At 42.8% G+C, this 26431-nt stretch overlaps 2 protein-coding genes and 1 long non-coding RNA gene across 4 annotated transcripts in view; all 3 read right to left on the bottom strand.

The window, feature by feature from the left end:
* LOC117187737 overlaps positions 1-26431 on the bottom strand; it is an 89582-nt gene that overhangs the window by 18689 nt on the left and 44462 nt on the right. The window lies entirely within an intron of this gene.
* Positions 3318-4497, bottom strand: LOC117187735. Its single transcript, XM_033390531.1, has one exon. The coding sequence runs from the start codon at positions 4326-4328 to the stop codon at positions 3408-3410; it is 921 nt and encodes a 306-aa protein (XP_033246422.1). The 5' UTR covers positions 4329-4497; the 3' UTR covers positions 3318-3407.
* On the bottom strand, positions 9503-10655 carry LOC117187736. The gene has a single exon (XM_033390532.1). The coding sequence runs from the start codon at positions 10507-10509 to the stop codon at positions 9598-9600; it is 912 nt and encodes a 303-aa protein (XP_033246423.1). The 5' UTR covers positions 10510-10655; the 3' UTR covers positions 9503-9597.

Below are 26431 nucleotides of genomic sequence, written 5' to 3'. Positions count from 1 at the left end.
GACGGAGAGAGTGAGTGAGACCTGGCCAGGCGATGCCATGCCGCCGACGCTTTATTAGTCGAGACTTTCTTGTTGTTGTCTGCTTCGTGTGGCGTTATGGCTGTAGGAGCGCGCGCCGCAAATGCGTTGCCATAAATTTAAAGCTTTTGGCCCGAGTCCACAGCCCCACAGCCCCCACCCATTGCCCCCAGTCCGAGGCGAATCCGAGAATGTGTCTATGAAGACATTTACCGGCGGCGACGGCGGCACGGCGGCTCCTCCACTAATGAAGATCAACGAGTCGGTGGCAGGCGATTGTCTAGAGCTGGAACCCGGCATTGGAGGAGGTCTGGCGCGCATTTCTATGCACATCGCGCAAATATTTCATAAATTTCATTCAATTTTATTAAACACAAGAAATATGAGCTGCTCTGTGTGTGTGGGGCGGCCCCCAAGAGAAGGTTACAAATCCCGGGGCCACCGGAAATCCTCTCATTACGCCAGAATTGTAATTAATCTTTTCAGGGGAAAAATTAAAAGAAAAGCGATTCGAAAGGGGGAAATTGGGTAAATGGCAGATGGAAACCGTTGGAGGATACACCTGTTACATCAAGGCTCTTCGTCGCTCTTGCAACATTTTTTTTTGATCCGGTTTTGGGGCTCGACAAAGGGTTCAGCCCGGGATCCCTTCAATTTGTTGTGTGTTTGTGCTGGTAAATATTTGCAAATGAGTTTGAAATTAAGCCGCTTTCCCGGATTGTCTAATTAATTTTTTACCCTTTGAGACGGAAAAAAAAACAGAATTTTTGCATGGTCTTTGGGTTTTTTGGGGTAATTTTTCTATAGATTATAAAGATCCGGCTAGTGTCCCAGGATTCTGTCTTCTTTTGTGGCCACAACCTGGGAGAAAGGTGCAAAAATACCCCAGATACCCAGAGGTTCCTAGAAATTCATCGAAAAACCTAATACTATAGCTTAGACTTCCGTAAGAAGGCGAAGAGAAGCTCCTGCAGTACTCCAAAGGGATCATTTAGGGTATTCGCACAAGCGCCTTTGCCTAGCCGCTTAGTATCTCTTGTATCCGCTTATTTTTTATTTATGGGCCCCAGACTAGAGACCCAACATTTGCCAGCTGACATTTTTAGAAATGGACAACAAATCCCGACAGCCAGAAGAAGCCAGCGTCCTGTCTGACGCCGAGATTGAAGTCTAGGACACTGGACTCCAGCTCCAGCTCCAGAGGCAGTTCCCTTCCAATCCGAACGGAAAAAAGCGTACATAAATTTTTATAATTTCCCTTTTTTTTCCTCGCTGCCGCCTGCCTGTCAGAGTCGCGTCAAGGAGTGGCATGGAATGGAATTGGAATGGAAAGAAGCTGGTGGGACAGCCAGCTGTGTCTCTTCTGTTTCCCTTCTCATAATCCTGCTGCTGGACGTTTTCCTTCATTTTCTTTCGTTGGGGGAGTGGCGCGGGCGTGTGGCGGCAACCTTAAGCTGCGCGCGGGCGACACTTGAGTGGCGCCATCCAGCGGCAGTGGCAGTGGCAGTGGCAGTGGCAGTGGCAGTGCCAGCGTGTTGCATAACTTGCGTTTCATTATAATCAGATTATCCCTTTTCGCTTGTGTACATGTAACTGTCTTAGCGTCTCTATGCTCCCCCTCCTCCCCCCATGGGGCGGGGGGCATGGCATATTTCCATCTTCGGATCGGAAGTGCAACAGCTGTTTCGTGTTTTCTTTATTTAAATTATTTATTTCTCCTTTCGAAGGGGGGCATCTGCCTGCCCCGCTTTGGGGAACATTTCAGGGATTATTTGCACTGGGATTTGGGTCTTATTCGAGTCGAGCAAATAATTGGGAAAGAGAGATAACGATGCGATGCATATACTCGATAATAAGGGTTGCTTGAAGCTCTTACTGGTTGATAGCTTAAATCGTTTTCGATTATTTATCGATAAATAAACTGTTTCCGGCGTTTCTGCTCAACCAAAAGACCGTTTCCGACCGTATTTAATGGCTCAATGTCTTAAAGATCTGGTTTTTACAGCTTATTTTATGCTTTTCTTATCGATAGCTTGCCTTTATCGATTGTTTTCATTCATTTCTGGGTGAGATGCGATGCCTTGGAGTTCTATTAGTAGAATATATTTCAAAGGGCATGGCAGATTGCCTATACTGGATGGTAGCTTTTTGAAGTTCTTATTGGATAACAATTTAAATTGGTTTCGATTATTAATCGATAAATTAAATATTTGTATCGTATCTGCTTAACTCAAAGCCTTATTTAATGGCTCAATGTCTTAAAGATCTGGTTTTTAAAACCTATTTCATGCTTCTCTAATCGATACCTTGCCTTTATCGATTGTTTTCATTCATTTCCGACCTGCCACAACGTGTTAAGTCTCACATCTTTTATTAGATTCCAAGTTCGGGGCTGCTCCAGATGCAATCAGTGCTCGGACATGACTTTTCCATGTTTTCCAGTGCTTCACCCAAGCTTTCACTCGGAAAGCCAACACCTGCATATTTTGTGGCATAAATTCCCAGCTCTTACAACATTTTAATTGTATTTCTAATTCGGATCTGAGCGAGAGACCACCTACCTCCAAAGTAAACATCCAAAAACCATTTAACGTGTGTTCGAATTATGCAAAAATGTGTTAGGCACGACGAGAAAACATTAAATGGCATACACATTTGTTGAAATATTTATATGCGTGTTATTTTCTTCAATGTGTTTCCAATCATTTTGAATATGTTTAAATGGATTGGGTCACGTCAAGGCCAAGCCCCCTCGAGCTGCTCCAAGCCCTGAAGCCCAAGCCGCAAGCCCAAAAAAGCCCTCATATGGCCATGTTTTGAAAATCAATTAGAGCCAAATGACAAATGTAACGACACCGGCAACAGCAACAGCATCAGGCAACAAGATCAAATCGTGTAATATGCCTCATTACGACATCATTTTGTACAGAAATATTTTGTGTATTTGTTGCACTCTCCCGCAGCCTTCTTCTCTCCCAATCTCTCCCAAAAAGGTGTGGTGGAAAGCTCTGTATTAAAGCGCTAGAAAGAGATAGAAAACGTTTGACATGGATGGTCCTCGAAAGAGAGCATCTAGGGTGACGACATGCAAGGGCATGCAAGTCATTTGCAATTGTCGCCCTCGTAGATTATTATGTGGCAAGTTTCTTTGTATAAAAACGAGAGATAATTCCTCATGCTTTACAGAGAATAGCCCCATCAAATATTATCAGAATACCAGGATAATTTAGCATAATTTTCGTACACCGTCCAAATATTATACGAGTATATAAAAAAATACCCGGCTTAGAAGAATTCTCATTATTTTCGAGAAAAAACATTGGCTTTATTCAAACTATATTAAAAGAAATTCTTTGGCGAAAGCCCCTTCCCTGCCAATAGGCTTGAGGCTAGCGTTGTCGACGCTTATGGTCGGGATCATAGTTGACGACATCGAAGGTGAGGATCTTATAGAAGGATACCGACCAGTCGGTATCGCCCGAGCGCGGCACGATGCGGCCCGTTGGGGTCAGCGGCGCTGTGGCCGGATTCTGTGTAGATCTAGCCAGCGCATCAGGTGGTTGTTGGGGCACGAGACTCTTGGAGAGGGCCGCCATAGGCGACTGCGCCATGTGATCCTTTGTCTCAAAGTTGCGCCTGGCATCCTCGGTGTAGTCGCGCTGGAAGCGTATGAAGATCTCGGCAAAGACAATGCGATGCGGCACCGAGACGACATCGCGGGGTGTCCCCAGCTCCCTGTCCATCCGGCGGATGAGCTCGTTCACCTCCACCACCTCCGAGACGGAGTCAAAGTCCTTGGTGTTCCGCAGCCCCACAAAGAGCACATCGATGAAGGCATACCTGCGGCCGAAGCTCTGGCGGCGGGCCACCTTCGTGGGAATGGCGCGACGCAGGTGCTCCCTCTGGAAGCGGATCAACTGCAGCCGGTTGTCGTTGCGGGAGAGCAGCATGTCGCGGGTGATCTGCTGCAAGCCCACCGGCGTGGTGTACGTGCTCATCTTCTCGGGGCTCTGCTGCCGTATGATGTCCGTCACGACGATGGCCGCCTGCTTGGAGCCCTCGATGAATTCCGATTCATTGAATTCCGGATCCCACAGCCACTGGAGCTTCCACAGGTTGCATTTCGTCACCAGATACTTCCACGGATTGTGCTGATACACCAGCCGCGGGATGGCCTTCTTTCGCTGCTCGTGCTCCGCATGCTGGCGGTCCCAGTTGTGCAGGACCCGGTGCGGCACCGCACCCGAGCCGGACGGATATCCGCTCTTCAGACACACATGGCCACAGTTACGTATAATTCTGGTGAACATCTTCTGGGTATTTTGTTCTGCAATTTTAAATGTGTGCGCCCCCAATCCAGTGAAAGTGGCACACGGAACTTTTCAAATGATTTCCGTAATTTTAATTTGAAGTTTCCGACAGCTTTTTGTAGAGTATATCTATCGAGCAAATGTGAAAATGAATTCAAAGCCCACCAACACAGAGATCGATCTCCGCCTCCTCCTCCTTTGTTATTTGTTATTTTTTTTTATTTTGATTTCTTATTTATTTATTTACTATTTATGTAAGATATTATTTAGAGTATTGTTTATTCGTATTATTATCGCGGTGGCCTGGTACATATGTGTGCTTACAAAAGTTCTTAATGTTACGGCTTATTTCTGCTGATTTTCTGCTGCTGCTTGAGTCACGTCCGTATGCTGCTGTTCTCTCCTTTTCACTGCTGTTGCTGCTAATCAGCTGTTCCTCTGCTGCTGTTATTACTGCTGTTGCTTATCTCCGCTACCCCCTCAATAGGCCAGCTGGCCCACTCCTTCTTACACTCGGTCATCCTGATTAGTCATCAGTCCCTGATGACCATGCGTCCTCGTTTTCTACAGAGAAGCTCCATAGTTTCATGTTATCATTGCTTGTATTGGTCGTATTGCTTGGTCCTTCGACGTCTGCTGCCTTCCGAACATTATAGCGTCCGCCTCGTTTCACGTTGGTTATTTCGTATGGTCCTAAGAATTCGCTGGCCATCTTTCTTCCGGTTACAAATTGTGTTCTACGGATGGCTACGAGATCTCCGACCTTGTATCCGTATTCGCATTTCCGCTTTTTATCGAATTGTTCCTTGTATCTGTCCTGGGCCTGCTGAATATTTTCTTTTGCCTCTTGTCGCATCTTTTGCCTCTCGTCTTCAAAATTATCAACCATCTCTTTTTCTATTAGCTGAAGTATGTCGCTATCCGGTCCACAACGCATTTTTACCCCGATCATCAGCTCAAATGGACAACGCTTTGTAGACACATGAACAGTGCTGTTAATAGCCCTCTGAACTCGCGGTACGAACTTATACCATCTTCCAGATTCCTCCGACGACAATTTATCAACCATTGCGTAGATGTACTTGTACTGCTTTGAAGTAGCATCCATAGGCCCAAGGTGATCCGCGTGTATAGTATACAGCGGCTGTGATCCTTTGTCAATTTGATGCAGAAATCCCTCTTTTTTGCCAAGCTTTTTGTTGTAGATTATACATTTCATACAGTTTCCTATGATCTGCATTACTTTTCCTTCCAGATGTGGAATCCAATAGCTCTGCTGTACGGTATGCATTGTTTTTTGAGCGGCAAAGTGTCCTGCGTTGTGAGCGTCGGTTATTATTTATTTTTCTAATGATTTCGGTATTGCCAGCAAGTCCGTGCCTTGCACCACTTTGTATACGAGACCAGCTTTCAACTTAAAGTTGTCATATGGTTTACTTTTCAAAATTTCGGAAACTGCTTTGATCATCGTATCCTCCTGCTGGGCTTTCTTAATTCTTGCTGTGACTTCCGAAGATACCATCATGACATCAATTGGGTACCTACTCAGGCAATCCACATGCTTCAGCCGTTCTCCTGGTCTGTGTTCCACTTCAAAGTCGTAGTCCTGCAAGTACAGGACCCATTGGGCTACCTCCCGCGGAACGTCCTTCTTGCTTAACGTTTGCTTGAAAGCAGCGCAATCCGTTACGAGCTTAAAGTTGGTTCCAAGTATGTACTGACGAAATTTTTTGCACGCTAGGAAAATTGCTTTGGCTTCCTGTATATAGCTATGCTGTCGTGCTTCAGACTCCGAGGTTTTCTTACTCCAGAATAAGATCGGATGCAATTGTCCTTCGTGCCATTGTAACAACGCCGCTGCAAACTCGTCCTTTGACGCATCAGTGTGTATCTCGGTTTTTGCATTCCTGCGATAAAGTTTCAAGACCGGCTCTTTCACCAATGCTTCCTTTAATGTAGCAAACGCCTGCTCCTCCTCCAGACTCATTTTAAATGGGACATCTTTTCGCAGCAGATTGGTCAGTGGTTTGGCGATTAGCGAATAGTTTCTTATGAATTTACGGAAAAACCCAGTTAATCCTAAAAACGACTGCACAGCCTTTATGTTTTTCGGCATCGGGAACTTGCTGACGGCTTTGGTTTTCTCCAATCCAGGCTTGATTTCACCTCCTCCAACTTGATGACCCAAAAATGTAATGGTCGACTGCAGAAATCGGCACTTCTTCCACTTCATCTTCAGCCCGTATTCAGCTGCTGCATCAAAAACCTTCTTCAGCTTTCCCAGGCATTCGTCGGCGGTTTCAGCGTGTATAACGATATCGTCCATGTGCAGGTCAAGAATGTTTTCATTTATAAGGTTTTGAAATACAAAACTTATAAAACGGATGAAAACTGCTGGCGAATTGCAAAAACCGAAAGGCGCACGGTTGAACTCAAAGAGGCCTTCCTTCGTTATGAACGCCGTATATTTTTTGCTGCTTTCTTCCACAGGAACGTGGAAAAACCCATTTTCTAAGTCCATGATGGTGAACACCTTAGCATTTTCCAGTTTTTCCAGCACCTCTTCAACGATTGGAACGGGAAAGCAATCTTTCAAGACCATCTTGTTCAACTGACGATAGTCCACGCAGACCCGGCTGCTCCCATCCTTTTTCTTGACAATTCGACAGTCCGACTGGCGAAATTTGATGATGAGCGTCGTATTATCCCAGCGTTGGCCCATTCATCGATCTGCTGCTTGACAACGTCGGCTTCGCTGATGGCCACTCGACTTGGCGAATGTCGAAACGGCGCTATTTTCTTGTCCGGTACGATCTTCAGCATGATCGGACTTCAGTGTGTCTGCTTCTTTTCAGTAAAGTCCTGAATCATTGATTGTGAATTTGCGCACTGCATAAACGCTCACACTCGAACTCCTGTAAAAGTTGCTGACGCAATTGGCCGTACTCATACACTGCTGTGGACTCGAGAAAAAGAGCGGCTGTACCTGTCATTTTTGCTCGGGCTTGCACGTATTTTTGTTTGTCATTTAGTCCGTATGCTTCAGCGTTTAGCTCGAAGTTAATGAACCACTGCTGTACCGACATACATATTTTCTCCGTTGAATTCTGGAATAATTTTGGCAAAATTTTCCACTACCAGCTTTGCATCATTTTTCTTGTCTATTTCATCAGCATTTACATATTTTCATCGAGAGCAGTTGAACCAGCTGTTGGAGCGTCTGTGTGTTTTCTTCTAGGAGTGTTGACCTCATCGCTTCCTCGTTCGCGTTTTGCTGGCGATTGATCCTGTTTTCTTCTGATCCACTTGGGCCTTCGTTTTGCTGCATATTCCCGGCTGGTGGTTCACTTGTATTTTACATTATAATTCTACTGCGCAATACTCTTGTGGGCAGCCGGCTTGAAACAACCCTTTTTTCTCGGTTCTTCTTTTCACCCACTCGCTGTCTCGCTTCCTCTGCTTGCGGCTTCTGAGAGTCTAATGCGCAGTTTTTTTTGCACCGAATTTTTGCTTTTCCGTCTCGCTTCGTCTGCTGCCGGCTTCTGAGACATGAGACACACAATTTTTGATTTTTTCCACTTTACACAGGCAGTACGCGACTGGTTGAGCCCCCAAATGTAAGATATTATTTAAAGTATTGTTTATTCGTATTATTATCGCGGTGGCCTGGTATGTGTGCTTACAAAAGTTCTTAATGTTACGGCTTATTTCTGCTGATTTTCTGCTGCTGCTTGAGTCACGTCCGTATGCTGCTGTTCTCTCCTTTTCACTGCTGTTGCTGCTAATCAGCTGTTCCTCTGCTGCTGTTATTACTTCTGTTGCTTATCTCCGCTGCCCCCTCAATAGGCCAGCTGGCCCACTCCTTCTTACATTTATTCTAATTTTGTATTTATAATTTTTTAGTTTTGTTAATATTTTGTTTTGTTTACTTATTTTTTTATTTTTATTTATTGATTTTTCGTTATTTATTTATGTTATTATATATTTTTTTTTATTCATTTCTTACTTATTTATTTACTATTTTTTGTTGTTTATTTATTTATTTCTTTTTATTTATTGATTTTTCATTATTTAATTATGTTATTTTTATTCATTGTTTATTTATGTTATTTTTAATTTTTAAACATTTTTTTTTAAGTTTTAAAAAAATTATCGTTGAATAGAATAAACACCAAAGATATTTCCAAGGAATTACTTAAGTTTCGAATAATTAAGTTGGTTTAACGATTGTCCACTCAAACATATTGATTGTCCATACAACATTTTAATTGTATTTCCAGTTCGGATCTGAGCGAGAGACCACCTACATACCTCCAAAGTAAACATCCAAAAACAATTTAACGTGTGTTCGAATTATGCAAAAATGTGTTAGGCACGACGAGAAAACATTAAATGGCATGTGTTCTTCAATGTGTTTCCAATCATTTTGAATATGTTTAAATGGATTGGGTCACGTCAAGGCCAAGCCCCCTCGAGCTGCTCCAAGCCCTGAAGCCCAAGCCGCAAGCCCAAAAAAGCCCTCATATGGCCATGTTTTGAAAATCAATTAGAGCCAAATGACAAATGTAACGACACCGGCAACAGCAACAGCATCAGGCAACAAGATCAAATCGTGTAATATGCCTCATTACAACATCATTTTGTACAGAAATATTTTGTGTATTTGTTGCACTCTCCCGCAGCCTTCTTCTCTCCCAATCCCCCAAAAGAGGTGTGGACTTTGGTTAAACGCTGTGTTTCGTGGCTTAAGGAAAGCTCTGTATTAAAGGTTTAGTTTGGGATCATATCTAATATGTATTCTTCATATCACTCGCTCAATCTCCATGCAAAAACAATTTTGCATAGTTTTCTCCATCTCCATCTCGCTCTTCGCCAGCGAGTCGGCTGTCCCTTCGACTCTCCGAGAGTCAAGCGCTAGAAAGAGATAGCAAACGTTTGACATGGATGGTCCTCGAAAGAGATCATCTGTGGTGACGACATGCAGGGGCATGCAAGGCACTTGCATAGATTATCATGTGGCAAGTTTCTTTGTATAAAAACGAGAGATAATTCCTCATGCTTTACAGAGAATAGCCCCATCAAATATTATCAGAATACCAGGATAATTTAGCATAATTTTCGTACACCGTCCAAATATTATACGAGTATATAAAAAAATACCCGGCTTAGAAGAATTCTCATTATTTTCGAGAAAAAACATTGGCTTTATTCAAACTATATTAAAAGAAATTCTTTGGCGAAAGCCCCTTCCCTGCCAATAGGCTTGAGGCTAGCGTTGTCGACGCTTATGGTCGGGATCATAGTTGAGGACATCGAAGGTGATAATCTTATAGAAGGATACCGACCAGTCGGTATCGCCCGAGCGCGGCACGATGCGGCCCGTTGGGGTCAGCGGCGCTGTGGCCGGATTCTGTGTAGATCTAGCCAGCGCATCAGGTGGTTGTTGGGGCACGAGACTCTTGGAGAGGGCCGCCATGGGCGACTGCGCCATGTGATCCTTTGTCTCAAAGTTTCGCCTGGCATCCTCGGTGTAGTCGCGCTGGAAGCGTATGAAGATCTCGGCAAAGACAATGCGATGCGGCACCGAGACGACATCGCGGGGTGTCCCCAGCTCCCTGTCCATGAGCTCCTTCACCTCCACCACCTCCGAGACGGAGTCAAAGTCTCTGGTGTTCCGCAGCCCCACAAAGAGCACATCGATGAAGGCATACCTGCGGCCGAAGCTCTGGCGGCGGGCCACCTTTATAAAAATGGCGCGACGCAGGTGCTCCCTCTGGAAGCGGATCAACTGCAGCCGGTTGTCGTTGCGGGAGAGCAGCATGTCGCGGGTGATCTGCTGCAAGCCCACCGGCGTGGTGTACGTGCTCATCTTCTCGGGGCTCTGCTGCCGTATGATGTCCGTCACGACGATGGCCGCCTGCTTGGAGCCCTCGATGAATTCCGATTCATTGAATTCCGGATCCCACAGCCACTGGAGCTTCCACAGGTTGCATTTCGTCACCAGATACTTCCACGGATTGTGCTGATACACCAGCCGCGGGATGGCCTTCTTTCGCTGCTCGTGCTCCGCATGCTGGCGGTCCCAGTTGTGCAGGACCCGGTGCGGCACCGCACCCGAGCCGGACGGATATCCGCTCTTCAGACAAACATGGCCACAGTTACGTATAATTCTGGTGAACATCTTCTGGGTATTTTGTTCTGCAATTTTAAATGTGTGCGCCCCCAATCCAGTGAAAGTGGCACACGGAACTTTTCAAATGATTTCCGTAATTTTAATTTGAAGTTTCCGACAGCTTTTTGTAGAGTATATCTATCGAGAAAATGTGAAAATGAATTCAAAGCCCACCCACACAGAGATCGATCTCCGCCTCCTCCTCCTCCTCCTCCTCCTCATTCCCCCTCCCTCTCCCCCCATCCGCCAGCAGTTCCCAGGTAGCCGTCAAGCAGCTGCAAATCACATGTGAAGATCATAAAACATTATTCCACCGATACATAAATTATATTCGAACGAATGAATGCGTGAGTGTGTGAGGGCTGTGTGGGCATTGGGGCTTTTCGACAAGTGGCTGGCCCTTGGCCCCTTGGACCCTTGGACCCTGGGCCACTCTCACGCATACGCAAACGACATAAAAATGAACGGACGGACGGTTGTGGGGGGGAAAATGTACGCACGAGTATAAAGAAATGAAAAACCACGAATGCAATTGTTGTGCCGCCTTTCCGCCGACTGAAGCGAAGCTCTCCGCCGGGAAGATGTGTATTTAAATGGCGCGGCGAATTTAATTATGTGTAAAGGCATTTAATGGAAAATTAAACACCAGTTAAAATCAGACAAAGGCCTACCAACAGCCAGGCGGAAATGTTGGTAATAAAATGGTGAAGAAAATGTTTCTCCAATGAGAAAAAGTACATAATCGAAATGTACGGCATTTTTATAATGTATTTATTTTATTTATTTATTTGTTATATTTTTTTTATTCATTTCTTATTTATTTATTTACTTTTTATTTCTCATTTTTTATTATTTATTATTTTTTTTAATTTTGTTAATATTTTTTTTGTTTATTTATTTATGGATTTTTCGTTATTTATTTATGTTATTATTTTTATATATTTATTATATTTATGTTATTATTTGTATATATTTATTATATTTATGTTATTATATGTATATATTTTTTATTAATTTCTTATTTATTTATTTACTATTTAATTTTAATTTTTTATTATTTATTTTTTTTGGTCGGTTATTTATTTATTTCTTTTTATTTATTGATTTTTCATTATTTAATTATGTTATTTTTATTCATTATTTATTTATGTTATTTTTATTTGTAATTTTGATTTAGTATTTTTTTTTTAAGTTTTTAAATAGTTATCGTTGAATCGAATAAACACCAAAGATATTTCAATGGAATTACTTAAGTTTCGAATAATTAAGTTGAACGATTGTCCATTCAAAATCAATGCACATTCTTTGAAAACATTGAATTCTGGAATACATTTAAGATATTTAAGTGTGGAATCCTATGGTAAAAATATAAATATATTTTTTTTGGGTATTTATTTGGTATTTCCAACATTTCCTTACTGGTGTATACGCACCCAAATACTGAACTGAGACAAAAAAAAGAGAAGAGACTCGCAATGCATATAAAATGTATACCAAAGACTCGGCCACTCCAAGCTCCAACCTCCAGTATTTCTAACGTTTTTGGCTTACGAATTCGATTCACACAAACCGAGAGATACCCCAAGGGAGGGAGGGAGAGAAAGAGGGAAGGAGGGAAGGAGGATCCCTCCCAGAGTTGACACAAAATGCGTGGTCGGCATCGGGCATCGGCATCGGCATCGGGCATCTGCAGCAGCGTCATCGTCAATCGTTGTCGCCATGACAGCGCAAAACAGTTTCCCCCCGCCCCCCCCACCCCACCACCAGAGAAAGAGAGAGAGACAGAGATAAGCATCTTTTATGGACCGCCGCATTACAACTGTAACAATAGAATGTCCGGCAGGCAGGGGGGGGGGGGGTAGGGGGAAAAATAAATTTAAATTCAAATGAAAAATAAGTAATTCATTTCGATGCGGTCTCCGAAGAGAAAGAGAGAGAGAGATAAGCAGGGAGATAGAGACAGAGAAAGAGACAGCGAAAGAGACGCTGGGTGGTGGTGGTGGTCGTTTATCTTGTTGCTCATTAAATCATTCATCTGTCAATCATTCTCTCATTCCATCAACAATCGGTTGCGGTTGTCACGGTCTTGAGATGCTCTTCTCCTTTCGCTTCTTTTTCCCCCTTCTAGCCCTTCTCTCTCTGTCTGCCATAATTATGCGTATCTTTTCTTTAATTTAATGAGCTAGCAGCCAAAACGGTAAAAGTTCTACAATTCAATCTTGAATGATGGATTAGAATCTCTCTCTCTCTCTCTCTCTCTCTCTCTGCCCCTTTGTCTCTCTCTCTCTCGACACACATTCTTATGCAATGCATATTCATGCAGTGTATCTGGTAGATACGAGTACTCTCGGTGTGTACATTCCACATAGCTTTTGTCTTTTGTCGATCGTTTTGAATTTCACACAAAGACCCCCCAACCCCGCCCCCGCCCCTCGTTAGCATAAGCACAAGAGTATCTGGTGCGGTGGATTTCCATACGAGAGCATACATATATTCGTATCTTTTGGATATGCCCCTGCCATAGCCTGTCGTACCTGTCAGTCGATTCAGGTTAAATCAATCATACAAAAGACTTCGAAACGGAGACCTGTCAACACGGTTCATTGTTTGCGGCATTTAAACCCACCCCCCCTTCCCCCCGCCCCCTCTCCCGCATGTGGCATGTGGCATGAGGCATGGGGCATGCTATCCTGTCCCCAGGCCAAGCCATGGCTTGTAAATTTATGCGCGCGTATCCCACAGATACTTCGTGCAGTTATTTGCATTTTTTGCTATTGTCTTTGGCCACATACTACACATGTATCTCATAGATACAGATACCCTCTCGTACGTATTCATACGGGTGGTCATTTAGCATATTTTCCCTGATATTGAGATTTATTGACAAGATTGAAACGTGGCCGATACGACGCTTTGTCGGCACCACCGCACAATCTGGTGTGCTGCCTCCTCCCACCCACGCGGACAGCGGATGTGTTGCCTGCCTTCTTTTGGGGTGCCCCATTATGTCAAAATGTTGTCTCAACTTTGGAATTAATTGAGTTTTTCCCATCCTCCCCCCCGCACCCGCACCCGAAAATATTGGATTACATTAGGCGCCCGTTTAGGAAATTTGACCACAAAAAAAAAAGAACCAAAGAGGTGCTTGCCCAAGAGAGGGGTGGGGTGGGGTGGGGTGCCTGCTTAGCCTAGAGGGGGGTCGGGTGGGGTGCCTGCTTAGCCTAGAGAGGGGTCGGGGTGGCCAAGAGAGCGTGCCATTGGAACAATGCCAAGTGCACGGAATGGTAGGAAATCTATAGGTAGGCGCGGAATGTGGTCGCGTCATTGAAATGCGATACAGTCACCAAGGAAGGACAGGCACAGGTGTGGAGGAGGGGGCACAATGATCGTGAGGAATTGCTCATGATTTCCCTGTACACTTCTAGGGTTTCCACAAGCCGGGCCGGCCGGCCTGTCATTTCCATGTCGCTTTTGCGGTGTTTCTTTAGCCCTGGCGCGCAATTTGTCTGGCAAATCGATCATCGCCACTGGCGGCGGAAACACATCGAGACCCAAGCGAAACGATCCGGTTGAAGTCCGAGGTCAGGTCTTCCTTCCACTTTGATTGACTCGTAATTGAATACTTTCACGAATTCTCTCTCATCATCAGATCCTTTGACTGTGATTGCCCTTCCACGTGAGTCACTTGGAATTCCAGCTCCACCCGCCCCATCCATCTATCGTTTTGTTTCGTTCGACACCTAAAACTGTCAGCGCAGAGTCGATCACGTGATTTGCCTACCATATTGCCACTTGGCCAGGGAACCTGTCAGGCCCTGACAGCTTCTCCTCCACTTGTCGCCGCCTGTGCGGCGTTGGCGTTGGCGATGGCGATGGAGCTGTCGCCCGTCTTCCAAGAACTGTCTGCGGACCTTGCACCCCATCCGAAACGAATCGAACTCCATGAGAAACTGGCCAATTGTCTTTATTTATGGGCCTAGATTCGACGTTCACTCTTCACCGATTCAGTTTGCGTGCCACTCATCAAGTGCCACCCAAAAACAACGGGGCAGGAGACCCCCCCAAAGTCCAAGAGAAAATTACTGAATCTGGAATACTCTTCTTTTTCTCACATGGAAATTTCCCTCATCGAAAATGCCTTAAACTGATCGTAACAGCCCTCATACCCTCTCTTTGTGCACATTTATAGGGTATATCCATGGCTGGACTTGTGGGCGGTCAACTTGGGCTACGAGTCTATAATGCCAATGCGATCCCCCCCCCCGCACCCTCTCTCTCTCCCACGTCATTAAGACATCTTCTTGGGCCATAATTCACCCCAGAGCGGGGCGGATTTTCCAACTGCATTACCCACTAACCCAGATAGAGCGGGAGAGAGAGCAAAGACATCAAAGCAGACCCAAAATAAGCAAAGTTCAGCCAACAGAGGCCTTTTCCAGTGGGGGTTTCCAGGTTTTTGCTTTTTTCAAAGTAAGTCGCACAATCATGAACAATATATAAGAGTATATAAGAGTATATAAGTACTACTATGTCTACCCAAGTGAGAGAGCGAATAAAAACTAAAATGCTCAACACAAAAGGTATATTCCAGGGAGGGTAAGGCCCAAAGGCAATACAAATCGTAACGCCATACAAATGTTTTGTAATTAGAGCTGTCTTCAGAGCTGGCTTCGGAGATGGCTTCAGAGGTGGCTCCAGAGCTGGCTCCAGAGCTGGATCCAGAGCTGGCTCCAGAGCTGGCCCCAGAGCTGACTTCAGAGCTGGATCCAGAGCTGGCTTCAGAGCTGGCTTCAGAAATGGCTCCAGGCTCTATTGAAATTTTGCTCAAAAGCCCGAGAGAGAGAGCGCTCAAGAGCCAGCCGCTCACAGTCAATCATAAAAGGATTTTCAAAGAAGAAAACATTTCATAAACATGTCTTAGGATCTACATGTAGATCTGTCTTTCACCTCAAACCGGGTGGACTTAGTCTCTTCCAAAATACCTCGCTGCCTATGACCATTGAAATGTATGGGCGTTACTCATCTTACTGGTGCCTAGAGCGATGGTTGGAGATGCGCAGAGGCCTTACCCTTCCCTTAGCGTACCCTGCCAGGCCCTTCCGCGCCTCGCGACCACAAGAGGAAGATGCAAACAAAGCCCAGAAATGTCAGAGTGAGCGCGCCCCGACAGTAGCAAAAAAAAACCAACAAAAAATAATAAAATAAAAAAAAAAGAAACGGAATATGTCATAAAGAGAGAGATATGGTCGGCGTCAATATTGACACAAGCAAGGCGGTGTGTGAGCGAAGAGGTGGGGGAGGGGGATAACTGTGCAAAGCTCTGTTGACTTGCAAACAGCCTAAAAGCGGCGAAGGAGAGGGAGACAGAGAGAGAGAAGAGAAGTAAAGACATTTATTCACCTGCAAAAGCAACAACAACAAAAGAGTTGTCGCTTCTCCACTCTCTGGCTCTCATCATCCGGAACATCATCATCATCATAGCTGAAGGTAATTTCCATTGTTGTGCAGGCAATGCCGCAGGGGAATCTGTAAATAACATTTTAGATGTCCTTCATGTGCGGGGTATATGCGATTCGAGTGGCAACAACTTCCTTGGAATGAGCCGAGGTCTTCGTTGAAAGTACCCCCTGGAAAGTACTCCCTTATATCTTAGAGACACAGAGAGAGAGAGCTCCGTCTCGAGGCAGAGCCAAATATGCTACTCGATGGAAGGTGGAAGGCCCGTTCTTATCCTCAGTACTCTCTTTTTATACTCCTTAGAGCCTCTATAGAAGTCTCGATTGGTAGTTGTTCCCCGTTTGGATGATTCCGCCATGCTTCCCAGAAGATCCTGGAGATAGTCCACATTTTCTTGCTAAATATTCTGTCCGCAATAATTGTGACAAAAATAGTTCTGTGCGCCCTCCCCCCAATGCTGTTTCCCCGAAAAACCATACCCTATTTTTTTTCGTTTATCTCTCCGAAAATGCTTTCCCAGAACTTTACTGGCGCATTGTTGGGCTAATATCGAAATGGATGGCCGGGGCAACAAATAGCCAAATGCCAACCTGTTCATTTGCTCCCTTTATATGTCCCTTGACATTTGTGCCCCGTTTGAATATGGAATCCACTGGAATCGTACGTGTGGCACCCCATCCCATCCCTCCCTTGGGAGTCCCTCCCCCCGCTAGTGGGAGTGGCTTTCGGGTTAACCAAAGGGAAATTGTGCTACTTATTTACACCGCAAAAAAACAAGGGAAAAATTCCAAAATTTCTTTTATCGTTGGATAAATATTTACGAGTATGTTCTCGAAGTGGGGGGGGGGGGGGGGGGGGGGGGCGACACGGCCCCAGAGAGGGTTATCCCTTGTTGTGTGGGGTATTCCTTCTCTTGAATTTAAAAGCTCCTAATGTTGCCCCCTAAATCTTTGTTAAATTATTCAATTTATTATGTTTTTTTTTGGGTAAAAATTACATTATTTTCCACATTTCCACAGATCGACAGGTAGTACGTATTTCGATGTATAAATGTGGCAATCTGTTTGTAATTGCGCTAATTGCAATAAATTATTCAGGGCTTTTACTTGTTATCTCAATGCCACACAGTCCTGTGAGTGTCCCTCCCTCTCTTCCTCTTTAAACGTGAGCTGACAAAATGTCGAACAAAATATCCGCAGGATATTCGCTTGAAACTTTCGCAATTTATTTGCACATGTATTTTTTGGAGGCTGGTGGAGGGGCATGCCTGTGTAAATACAGTATATATATGTATATCCACATGAGGATAAATATCCATAGAGAGAAGTGATACAGATACAGATACAGACAATTGTTTATTAATAATGGAAGCCTGGCATACGAATATTCGCCATATATTGACTTTGGCATTGTATGAAAACAGGAAAGAGCAGAGGATATAGGGAACAGATACAGATACAGCGAGAGATACGGGATGGAGCTACAGATACAAATATGAATCCTGGGTAACAGAGACACTGCCTCTGGCTACAGCGGGGGCGTCGCAGAGTCGCAGAGTGGAAAAGAGACAAATAATTTAATATTAAATTTCCCTTTTGTCAGAGCCGTCATCGGAATTAATCAGGCTTTTAATACGACTAAGGAGAATGTCCCTCCTCCTCCTCCTCCTCCTCCTCCTCCTCTCATTGTGAGAGAAAAAGAGTGAAACGTTATGAACAATTTTAATTTCGTTAAGTGCTCGAGTGCCTCGCAATGTTTTCGAAATGGAGAATACTTAAGCCTCCCCCGACCCCTCCCCTCCTCTACCCAGCCCACCCCCCGCCACTCGACAGACAGACGGGAGGGAATAATCCCGCCAGGACTTCCGGCCTCCTTTCACTTATTTTTGTGCTACTCTCCACTCTCCCCCTTTACCACATTCCTCTACTTTAAACACACTTCTCCCATCCAATAATCTTCCTTGTCTCTCCTCCAATAATCCTCCTTGTCTCTCCACCAATAATCTTCCTTGTCTTCCCTTTAATAATCTCTATTGTCTCTGTCCACCATTTATTATAATTTAATATTTTTCATGTTTCTATCATTTTATCGGAACTAATAGAAGGGAAGGGGTCTCTTTTCCTGTAAATATTATTATGGAGGGGTAGAAGAGCGTGGGTTAATTTCTAGAAATTTCCTCCGAGCTTCCCCCTTCCTCCCCTTCCCCCCACATTCAAAGCCGATACGATAACGATTATTTAATCAAGAAGTATCTTCCTCTGCACTCTCCCCACCCCCTGTCTCTCCCATTCAGCAGCTGTGCATCTCGTTCCCACACGTGACCCATTTGCCATTAGCCCCTGACTTTAGCACCAATATATCTTTTTTGGAAAAGTTGCTCTCTATCTCTCTCTCTCTCTCTCTCTCTCCCTGTCTCTCTGTCTGTGTTTGGGGCTTTGGGGTTTGTTTTAAGAACAATAGTTACTCTAACTTAACCTCATTTAAATACGAGTTGTTTTGTTGTGTGTTCTCTCTCTCTCTCTCGCTCTTTCAGTGGCACTTGCTCTTCTCTCCTCAAGCCTTGTTCTCTCGTCTTCCCTCGACCGTGTGCTGCTCCCTTTTTCGGGAATCTCCTTGTTTCTTCTTACCAATTGCATCAGCATGCATAAAGCTCCTCCAAGCACACAATACACCTCTTGCAGGAGCGAGCGAGAGGGAAGAGAGAGCCCTTGGAGAGGCAGCCCTTGGTGTGGGTGTGGGTGTGGGGGCAGAGAGAAAAGGCAACGGTTGCATTTTGTATTCAAGTACAACGAAAATTGTTGTAAATTAGTAAAAATGTACACACATTCAAGAGGTAGCTGCAAGAGCAAGGGGGACCCAAAAGGTGTGCACTGTGCATGGTGGAGGGGTGGGAGGGGGGGAGAGCAAGATAAGCAGACTGCCGGCAGAATGAAGAGCCAAGAGCCAAGAGCCAAGAGGCTGCTGCTGCTCTGCTCTGCTCTGCTCTGCTCTGCTCTGCTGCTCTTCCAACGCAATTAAGCGTCGACCGAGCAGACGAACAGCCAGAACATACCTACATATGTATGTACATGAGTGCAAAAGAGAGAGAGAGAGAGAGAGATAGAGAGAGGGAGAGTTAAGTGAAAGGGCCTCGCTCGCTCTCCCCCTTTTTGGGCGGCTGTTAAGCTTCTCCATTGTTTGCATTAAAGCAGAAACAGCAGCTGACCCCCGGAGAAACCCTTCAGCGAGAGAGAGAGGGCTCTCTTCCACCCTCTTCCTTCCTCTTTTTAGTGGAACAAAAACAAAGGGTATACAAGGGCTATATGCTTGAGAGTATGCGATGCAGTCTTCACCATCAATCGGTCAACTTTTACCATCAATCGATCAATTATTTACATGGGAAATTTATAATAAAATATAATTGATATGGGAAATATATAATAAAATTAAATATCTATGAAAATATATATAATAAATATATCTATAGAAAATATGTAATAAAATAAATAAAATAAAATATGAAAATATATATAATAAATATAATATCTATGGGAAATATGTAATAAAATATAATATCTATGGTAAATATATAATAAAATAAAATATCTATGAAAATAAATATATAGTAAATATAATATCTATGGGAAATATATCATAATATATAATCTCTATAAGAAATATATTATAAACTATAATATCTATGGAAAATATGTAATAAAATATAATATCTATGGGAAAGATATTATAAAATATAATATCTATGAAAATATATATAATAAATATAATATCTATGAAAATATATGTAATAAATATTATATCTATGGGAAAGATATTATAAAATATAATATCTATGGAAAATATGTAAGAAAATAAAATATCTGAAAATATATATAATAAATGGGAAATATTATATCATAAAATATTATAAAATATAATATCTATAAGAAATAAATTATAAAATATAATAGTATCTATGGGAAATGTATAATTTTAAGGCGGTTTTCCATGAATCCGAAAGAATTTTCTTCCCTTTCTTTCCCTTTCTACCCTTTCTGCAGCTTTAATCGAATGTTAAAACCCTTTTATATTTTGCCCTATATTTTGCCGTATTTTTTCCAAAAGATAGAGTATCACAAACATCGGTATGGCTCTCCCTCTCGCTCTGAATCTTCCACTTGCACTTGAGCAACTGCTGCCTGCCTCTGCCTGCCGCTTGCCTCTGCCTGCCGCTTGCTGTGGCCTCTGCCGCCTGCCTGCCGCTGGCTGTGGCTTCTGCTGCTGCTTCCAAAAAGGCTTTCGGTAACTTAGTTTCCGTCGCTTTTTACAATCTTATGTTTGCATTATTTTACCTCAGCGAAACGACGACGACTGCTGCTGAGGCAACTCTACAAGTGGGTTGTCAAGCAGCTACCAAAAACAGTTCTTGTTATTGTTGTTTTTGTTGCTGTAAAATGCTTCCCGTGTTCCCAGAAATAATAACAGCAAGAATTTTGTGTTGTTGTAGCTGCCAGTGGACTTTGTTTGATAAATATTTTTTCTTGTGGTTTTATTTCGTTCCATTTTTAAGCCCCAAATGTTGTAGTAATTCAAAAGAAAAAGCAGAAAGGAAATAATTGAAGCAGGGAAAGAAAAACCATCCATGGAATATTCTGAAAGTATTATCTTCATATTTTTTTGAACAGAAGATTCTGCCTCCATCCAAGAGCTTTTCTTCTGGGCATCTTTGGGTTTTATTTATATGCTAAACGAGGCATTAACTGAAAGATCTTCGGTTATGGCTATGATCGCATGTTTTATGGCATTTCTCACACAAAAAAAATCCAGGCTTAAAGCTCATCGGAAGATCTTTGAATCTTAAGCCGTTTTATGTGCTTCTTTTCTTGCCTTTTTCCCCACTCTCTCTGTCTCTGTCTCCCTCTCTTATCTGGGTTTTTTTATGAAAAACGAAAGTGTATCTGTATCTTCTCTTTTTTATCTGTTTGCGATAATCTCTTGACCCGAGATTTGGTGCCTTCGTCGTAAGCTGTTTTTTTTTTTTTTTTTCTTTTTTTCGGGCCAAAAGCAAAATGCGTGGTCGATTTATGGCCTGGGATTTATGGACTGATCGCCATATAAAAAACACCCGCCCACCCGACCACAAAGGTGTTGAGGCATTCATTACGTAATCTGGAAGATTAAAACGCGGTTTTATTCGTATTTTGGCAATATCTCTCTAAAGATACTTAAACTTTAGACGAAAATCCATCTGTTTATACAATTTAAAGCAGTTTTGGTTGAAATATTTATGGGTATATTCTTTGGAGACGTTTATCAGCTGTTTTGGGGCCAGTTTTTGGGTTTGTATCGATCGAAATACCCCGAAAATGAAAGAAAAACCATCTGTGATTCTATTTCCCGACATTTCATGGAATTATTGATTCGCAAACTCCTTCTATTCATCAATTTTAAAGATGTTACTTCATACCGAAACGTAATCGCATTATTTTGGAGCAAATCTCTGCTGTTTTTTGTTGATAAATCTATAGAAATACGCATCCACCCGATTTATATACACGATAATTGCCCAATTCTCAGAAATATCAAAAGATCTTGCCACATAAAACTCCAATTTGTTATTTACGATCCATTTACAAAATCTAACTTTTTTTTAAAACTATTTTCCAACAGAAAGTGAAGGAAAACTGAAGCTGTTTTCCCATTTATTACTTACTTTGGCTAATCCCCAAAAAATGTTTCCCATATCTTGAGTCCTGCAGGGGTCCTAGCCGTCCCCCTCTGCCGTATTCCATGGCCATAACAATTTTCCGCTCAGCATCAAAATTTGATGCGATTTTAATTTTTGTGCCCGGACAGGGGCCATTTTCCAATTTGATGGCCCCGCCCCACTCTATGTTCCTCTCTCTGTCTCTCACCTGCGGATGGTTCGTGTGCAATCCATAAAATGGCATAAGGGCAAATAAATATTTGAAATAGTCATAAATATTCGTTGATTATATGGGCCGAATGGGTGGGGGGTCAGAGACCAAAAGGAAGACCTTTTAATTAAGGCAATAAAACGGAAATCGACCACGTAACCCAAGGAAAACATAAACTTTACATTAAATCCACTTAATGTTCGAACAAAGTGCCGTGAATGTCTTCTTTATCGCCACGTGCCACAGGGCGGAGAGCACGTTGATTCCACGTTCGTGTCCCTGTCATGGCAACCAATGTGGCACTGCGGCACGGGGCAAGGCATTAGAGTGGGGCATAGAGCAGCAGCGACCTATCAGAAAGGCAGCCTGGGCGCCTTGCCTCCTTCTCTCCTGCTCACCCGCTGAATGACTGGCTAACCTCTGACCCGTCGCTGGTCTTTGCCTTCACTCATATTTGATTTTTATTAGCCTCCATCCGGAGAGAGCATTCTGGTGGCGCCTTTGGCGCTCTGCCACTTTTTTGTCGCTCCATCTTCAGCTGCCAGGATGTGCCTCTCCTCTCGGCCATCATCATTTGGCTCATCATCAGGTGCTGCCTGCCTGCCTGCCTGTCTTTCTGGCCATAAAAACATTTAGACCCCGAAGGTTGTCCACCGTCCACCGTCCGCCGTCCGCCGTCCGCAATGTTGATGTAAGTATAAATTAAATATTTCGTGCATTAACGCTCGAGTGTTTATTTTTGCCTCAGGGACAGACAGAAACACTGCGGTGGCAGGGGCATGGGCAGGGGCAGGGCCAGTGGCAGTGGCAGGGGGGAAAACTAATTAAATTAGCAATGTCGAATGTCGATTTTAATCCCCGCTCCATTCCATTCGTACTCGTGTTTTTCCCATGAATTATTCACCGGCCAACAAGAGTGACAAAAAACCCTGCTGTGGCAGTGTGCCACAAGGACATTCTGCAAACTGCAATCGTCCCCACTCCCATTCCCATTTCCATTCCCATCCATCCATCTAGTCCTCTATTCGAGTCATTGGATGCAACGTTGGCCCCCCCCCTGGCTTGCTGCCTGTCTGGTGTCTGCCCCCTCTGACTTTTCATGACCCAATGACACTCTGACTAATTGAAAACTGTCAAATTGCAACTCAAAATGCTTGCTGGCGCACCTTCCCCTTCCCCCCGACTCATCTTTGGTGTCTTTTCTTAATTGAATTAACTCATTAGCCGTAAATATCTGTAAATCTGTAAATCTATCTATCTATCTTTCTATCTGTCTGTCTGTTTGGTTGTACCTACCTCAAAATATTTCCGGTTTTTGGTCAAAATCTCATTGGGCACACACACAAAATGCCGTGGGGCACTGCTCCTCAGTTTCCAGGGATTTATCAACGAAATTTTGCATTGAGGTTAACAGTTATTTAATTTATTTGAAATCTCTGCCCAAAATCCAGCAGCAATTTGTGCATTCTGACAGAGAGGAGAGGTAGAGAGTGCGACAGATGGAATATCTTTTGGGTTTATTTGTGAATTCAGTTAAAAATCGTAATTAATAGCTAAAAAAATGTTGTTCCAGCTGTCAGGCGATGGCAATTTGAGTGAAATTAAGATTAGCCAAAGCTGAAAATGGTGGCAAAATCACTTGACGTCGGGCCAGGTCAAACCGATGGACTGATAGATTAGCTTCTGGATGGAACGAAAGAAGATATAAATAGAAATAAATCCTCTAAAATGATTACAAAATATTTAAAAAAAATTAGTCATTAATTATTAATCTATACCGGCCTAAAATTATAGGAAAACACTACCTGGAATGTAATGTTCATTAAGAAATTAAAGAAATATACATATATAAACCTAGCATATGACATTTCATGCCACATATAGAAATATTATCCAGAGTATTCCATCGAAAATTCCCTAGATCCACACTTTTTGAAAGGTCAACTCTTCATTAGGAAATTTCCATTAGATTTAATGAATCCCGAACCAAAATAAATCATCGTATTTGACATTTAAAGCCACAAAAAGCAATAAATTCTGAAAGATTTGATCGAAAAACCACAAGATACTTCTTTGGGGAGGGGGGGTGACAGTTTGGAATACTTTTTCACACAATTTTCACTACATTTCAAAAGCACAAATTGAAAGCTTGTTCGCATCTGAGTGATTACAGGGTATAAACCAAAAACCCCCGAAATCCACTTGACATTTCATCAGGCAATAAACGTGCATTTTCCCCATAGAAAAACATGAAAATCTGTTTTCTGTTTCGCATTTTTTTTATTTATGGGCTCCTTCTTTTGATTGCCATTTGTGGATTGGATCGCTCTCTCTCTGTCTCCCTCTGCTCTGATTGAGAGTCCTCCATTCAGTGTGTGTGTGTGTGTGGAGAGAGGGGTGCTGGCCCATAACTGATGATGATGATTCCATTTGCGGTTTGAATAATTTTCATAATTTAAATAACAGCCGAAGACAGACAGACAGACGGATAGTCACTCATTCAGTCGGAGGATTGGCGCCAGGACCAGGACTACCCCTAGTTCATCCTTGGCGAAAGAGAGCGAGAGAGAGTGAGTGAGAAATGATAAATGGTGCAACGACTTGTTACGCATAAATTTTTGGGGCAAACAAGTGGAAGGATTGCTGGTGTGCGTGCGTGTGTGTGTGTGTGTGTGACTTTGACGTCTTCCCGGCCACTTTTCGGCAAACGCGTAGTCCACACAATATTTCATTTACATTTACATATTTTCACTCAATTTTCATATTTTCGCACACACACAGGACACAGGCGGAGGTGTGGCAGGGGATGGGGCGCGCGGGCCTACGTTTCCTGTGCCTTTTGTTTCCATTTTATGGTAATCCCCCCACCCCCCGTCCTCCACTGGATGCCCACACACACACACACATAGTCGAGCCCTCAAGTGTTCGTCCTCGTCCTCGCATTTCGTATGTCAGCATTTTAAATAGGCTTTTCATGTTCGAATTTTATTGTATTTTTTACGCCTTTGCATTTGCTGCGCTCTGCTCTCCCCCACATGTGGCAGTGGCAAGTGGCATTGCCATGGCCGTAGGCTACATTAAATTCCGCAACTTGTATGCAAAAGTAAGGCCACCCAATCCCCCACCCCCACCCCCACCCCTGTCGCTGCCGTTGCTCTTTGGCCTTTGACTTTATTAAATACAAATATTTTCACTGCGGGGGACAATTGTTTGGCCTCTCTGTGTGGCTCCATCTCTTTCGCTGAATCTCTCTCTGGCTCTCACTTCCTTTCATCCTCTCCCTCTCTCCCTCCTTTCTCTGTGCAGATCTTAGTCCTTATGACCGTCGCAGCCCTTGAGCAAAGTCTGTGAAAGTCAAGGACAACATTTGATGTACAGTTTCTTATGGGGGGGGGGGGGGGGGGGGGGGGGGGGGGGGGGGGGGGGGGGGCAAAAGGCAAGTAGATAAAGGAGTTTTTCCTGGTTGCAGGTTTCCAAATTTAGCCCCCAAATATCTCACACAGACAATGTATCTTTAAACGAGGAATTTCCCTTGAAAGTCAGGCAGAAAGAGTCTAGTTCTTTCCTCTAGAAACTATTTTGTATTATTTATTTATATTTTTCGTGAAGTGCATCCAAAGTTCGTTGCTATTCGTGGGCCGTCGCTTCGCTGTTTGCATTTAAAATAAATAATAAAATGCCCAAAGGCTTGAACCAAAATCCAACCATTGCGTTGCAGCGGCAGAGACAATCCACAGGATCCACAATCACAACAAATACAAATACACACTTGGACTCCCTCTCTCTCTTTCGCACTTTAACGCCCTCCACATTCCGCTCCACTTAACCCCTCTGCTTTTCTCGTTCTCAGACACTCGAAAAATATTGCACACAAATAACAGCACAACATTCCATTGGCTGGTAGTCGCCTCTCGCATACCCTACAATGAGACGAGCATCTTGCATTTTGTATATATATTTTAATCAGAATTTATCTTATTATTGTTATTATTAAATTTTATAATACAAATTTAAGAATATTTTTATTATTATGTTTATAATACAAATAAAAGATTTTGTTTATGTTTTAAAATTTGTATTATTAAAAATTAAATAATATTTTTATTAAAAAATGTTATAATGCAAATTTAAAATGAAATTTTTTTTTTTTTAATTAGAATACAAATTGAGGAATATTTTTAGTTAAAATTTAGAATAAAAATTAAAGCATATTTTAATAAAAAAATAAAATAAAAAATTAGGGAATATTTTTATTAAAAATTTAGAATAAAAATTAATGAATATTTTTATTTTTTCAGAATAAAATTAAGGAATATTTTTATTATATATGTATTTTTTGTAAACAAAATTAAAAACAAATTTATTTCACAAAAATGTATAATAAAATTAACCTCTTAAAAAAAAATTTGCAGAAGTTTGATTTTTATAAACCTGTCCTTTTTCTATTTTTATTTTTAAGAAACTCTTATTTGCGATCTCTGTTTTTAATAGTTTAAAGATGATTCTTAGATGTCATTCAACTTTGAAATTTTGATGACGGTAACGAATGTTGGGACTTGTTGGATTTCGGGGACAATTTT

This window comes from Drosophila miranda, chromosome 3 (genome assembly GCF_003369915.1).
Source record: "Drosophila miranda strain MSH22 chromosome 3, D.miranda_PacBio2.1, whole genome shotgun sequence".
Lineage (NCBI taxonomy): Eukaryota > Metazoa > Arthropoda > Insecta > Diptera > Drosophilidae > Drosophila > Drosophila miranda.
Note: the sequence above shows the minus strand (reverse complement) of the source record. Positions and strands in the feature narration are given on the sequence as shown.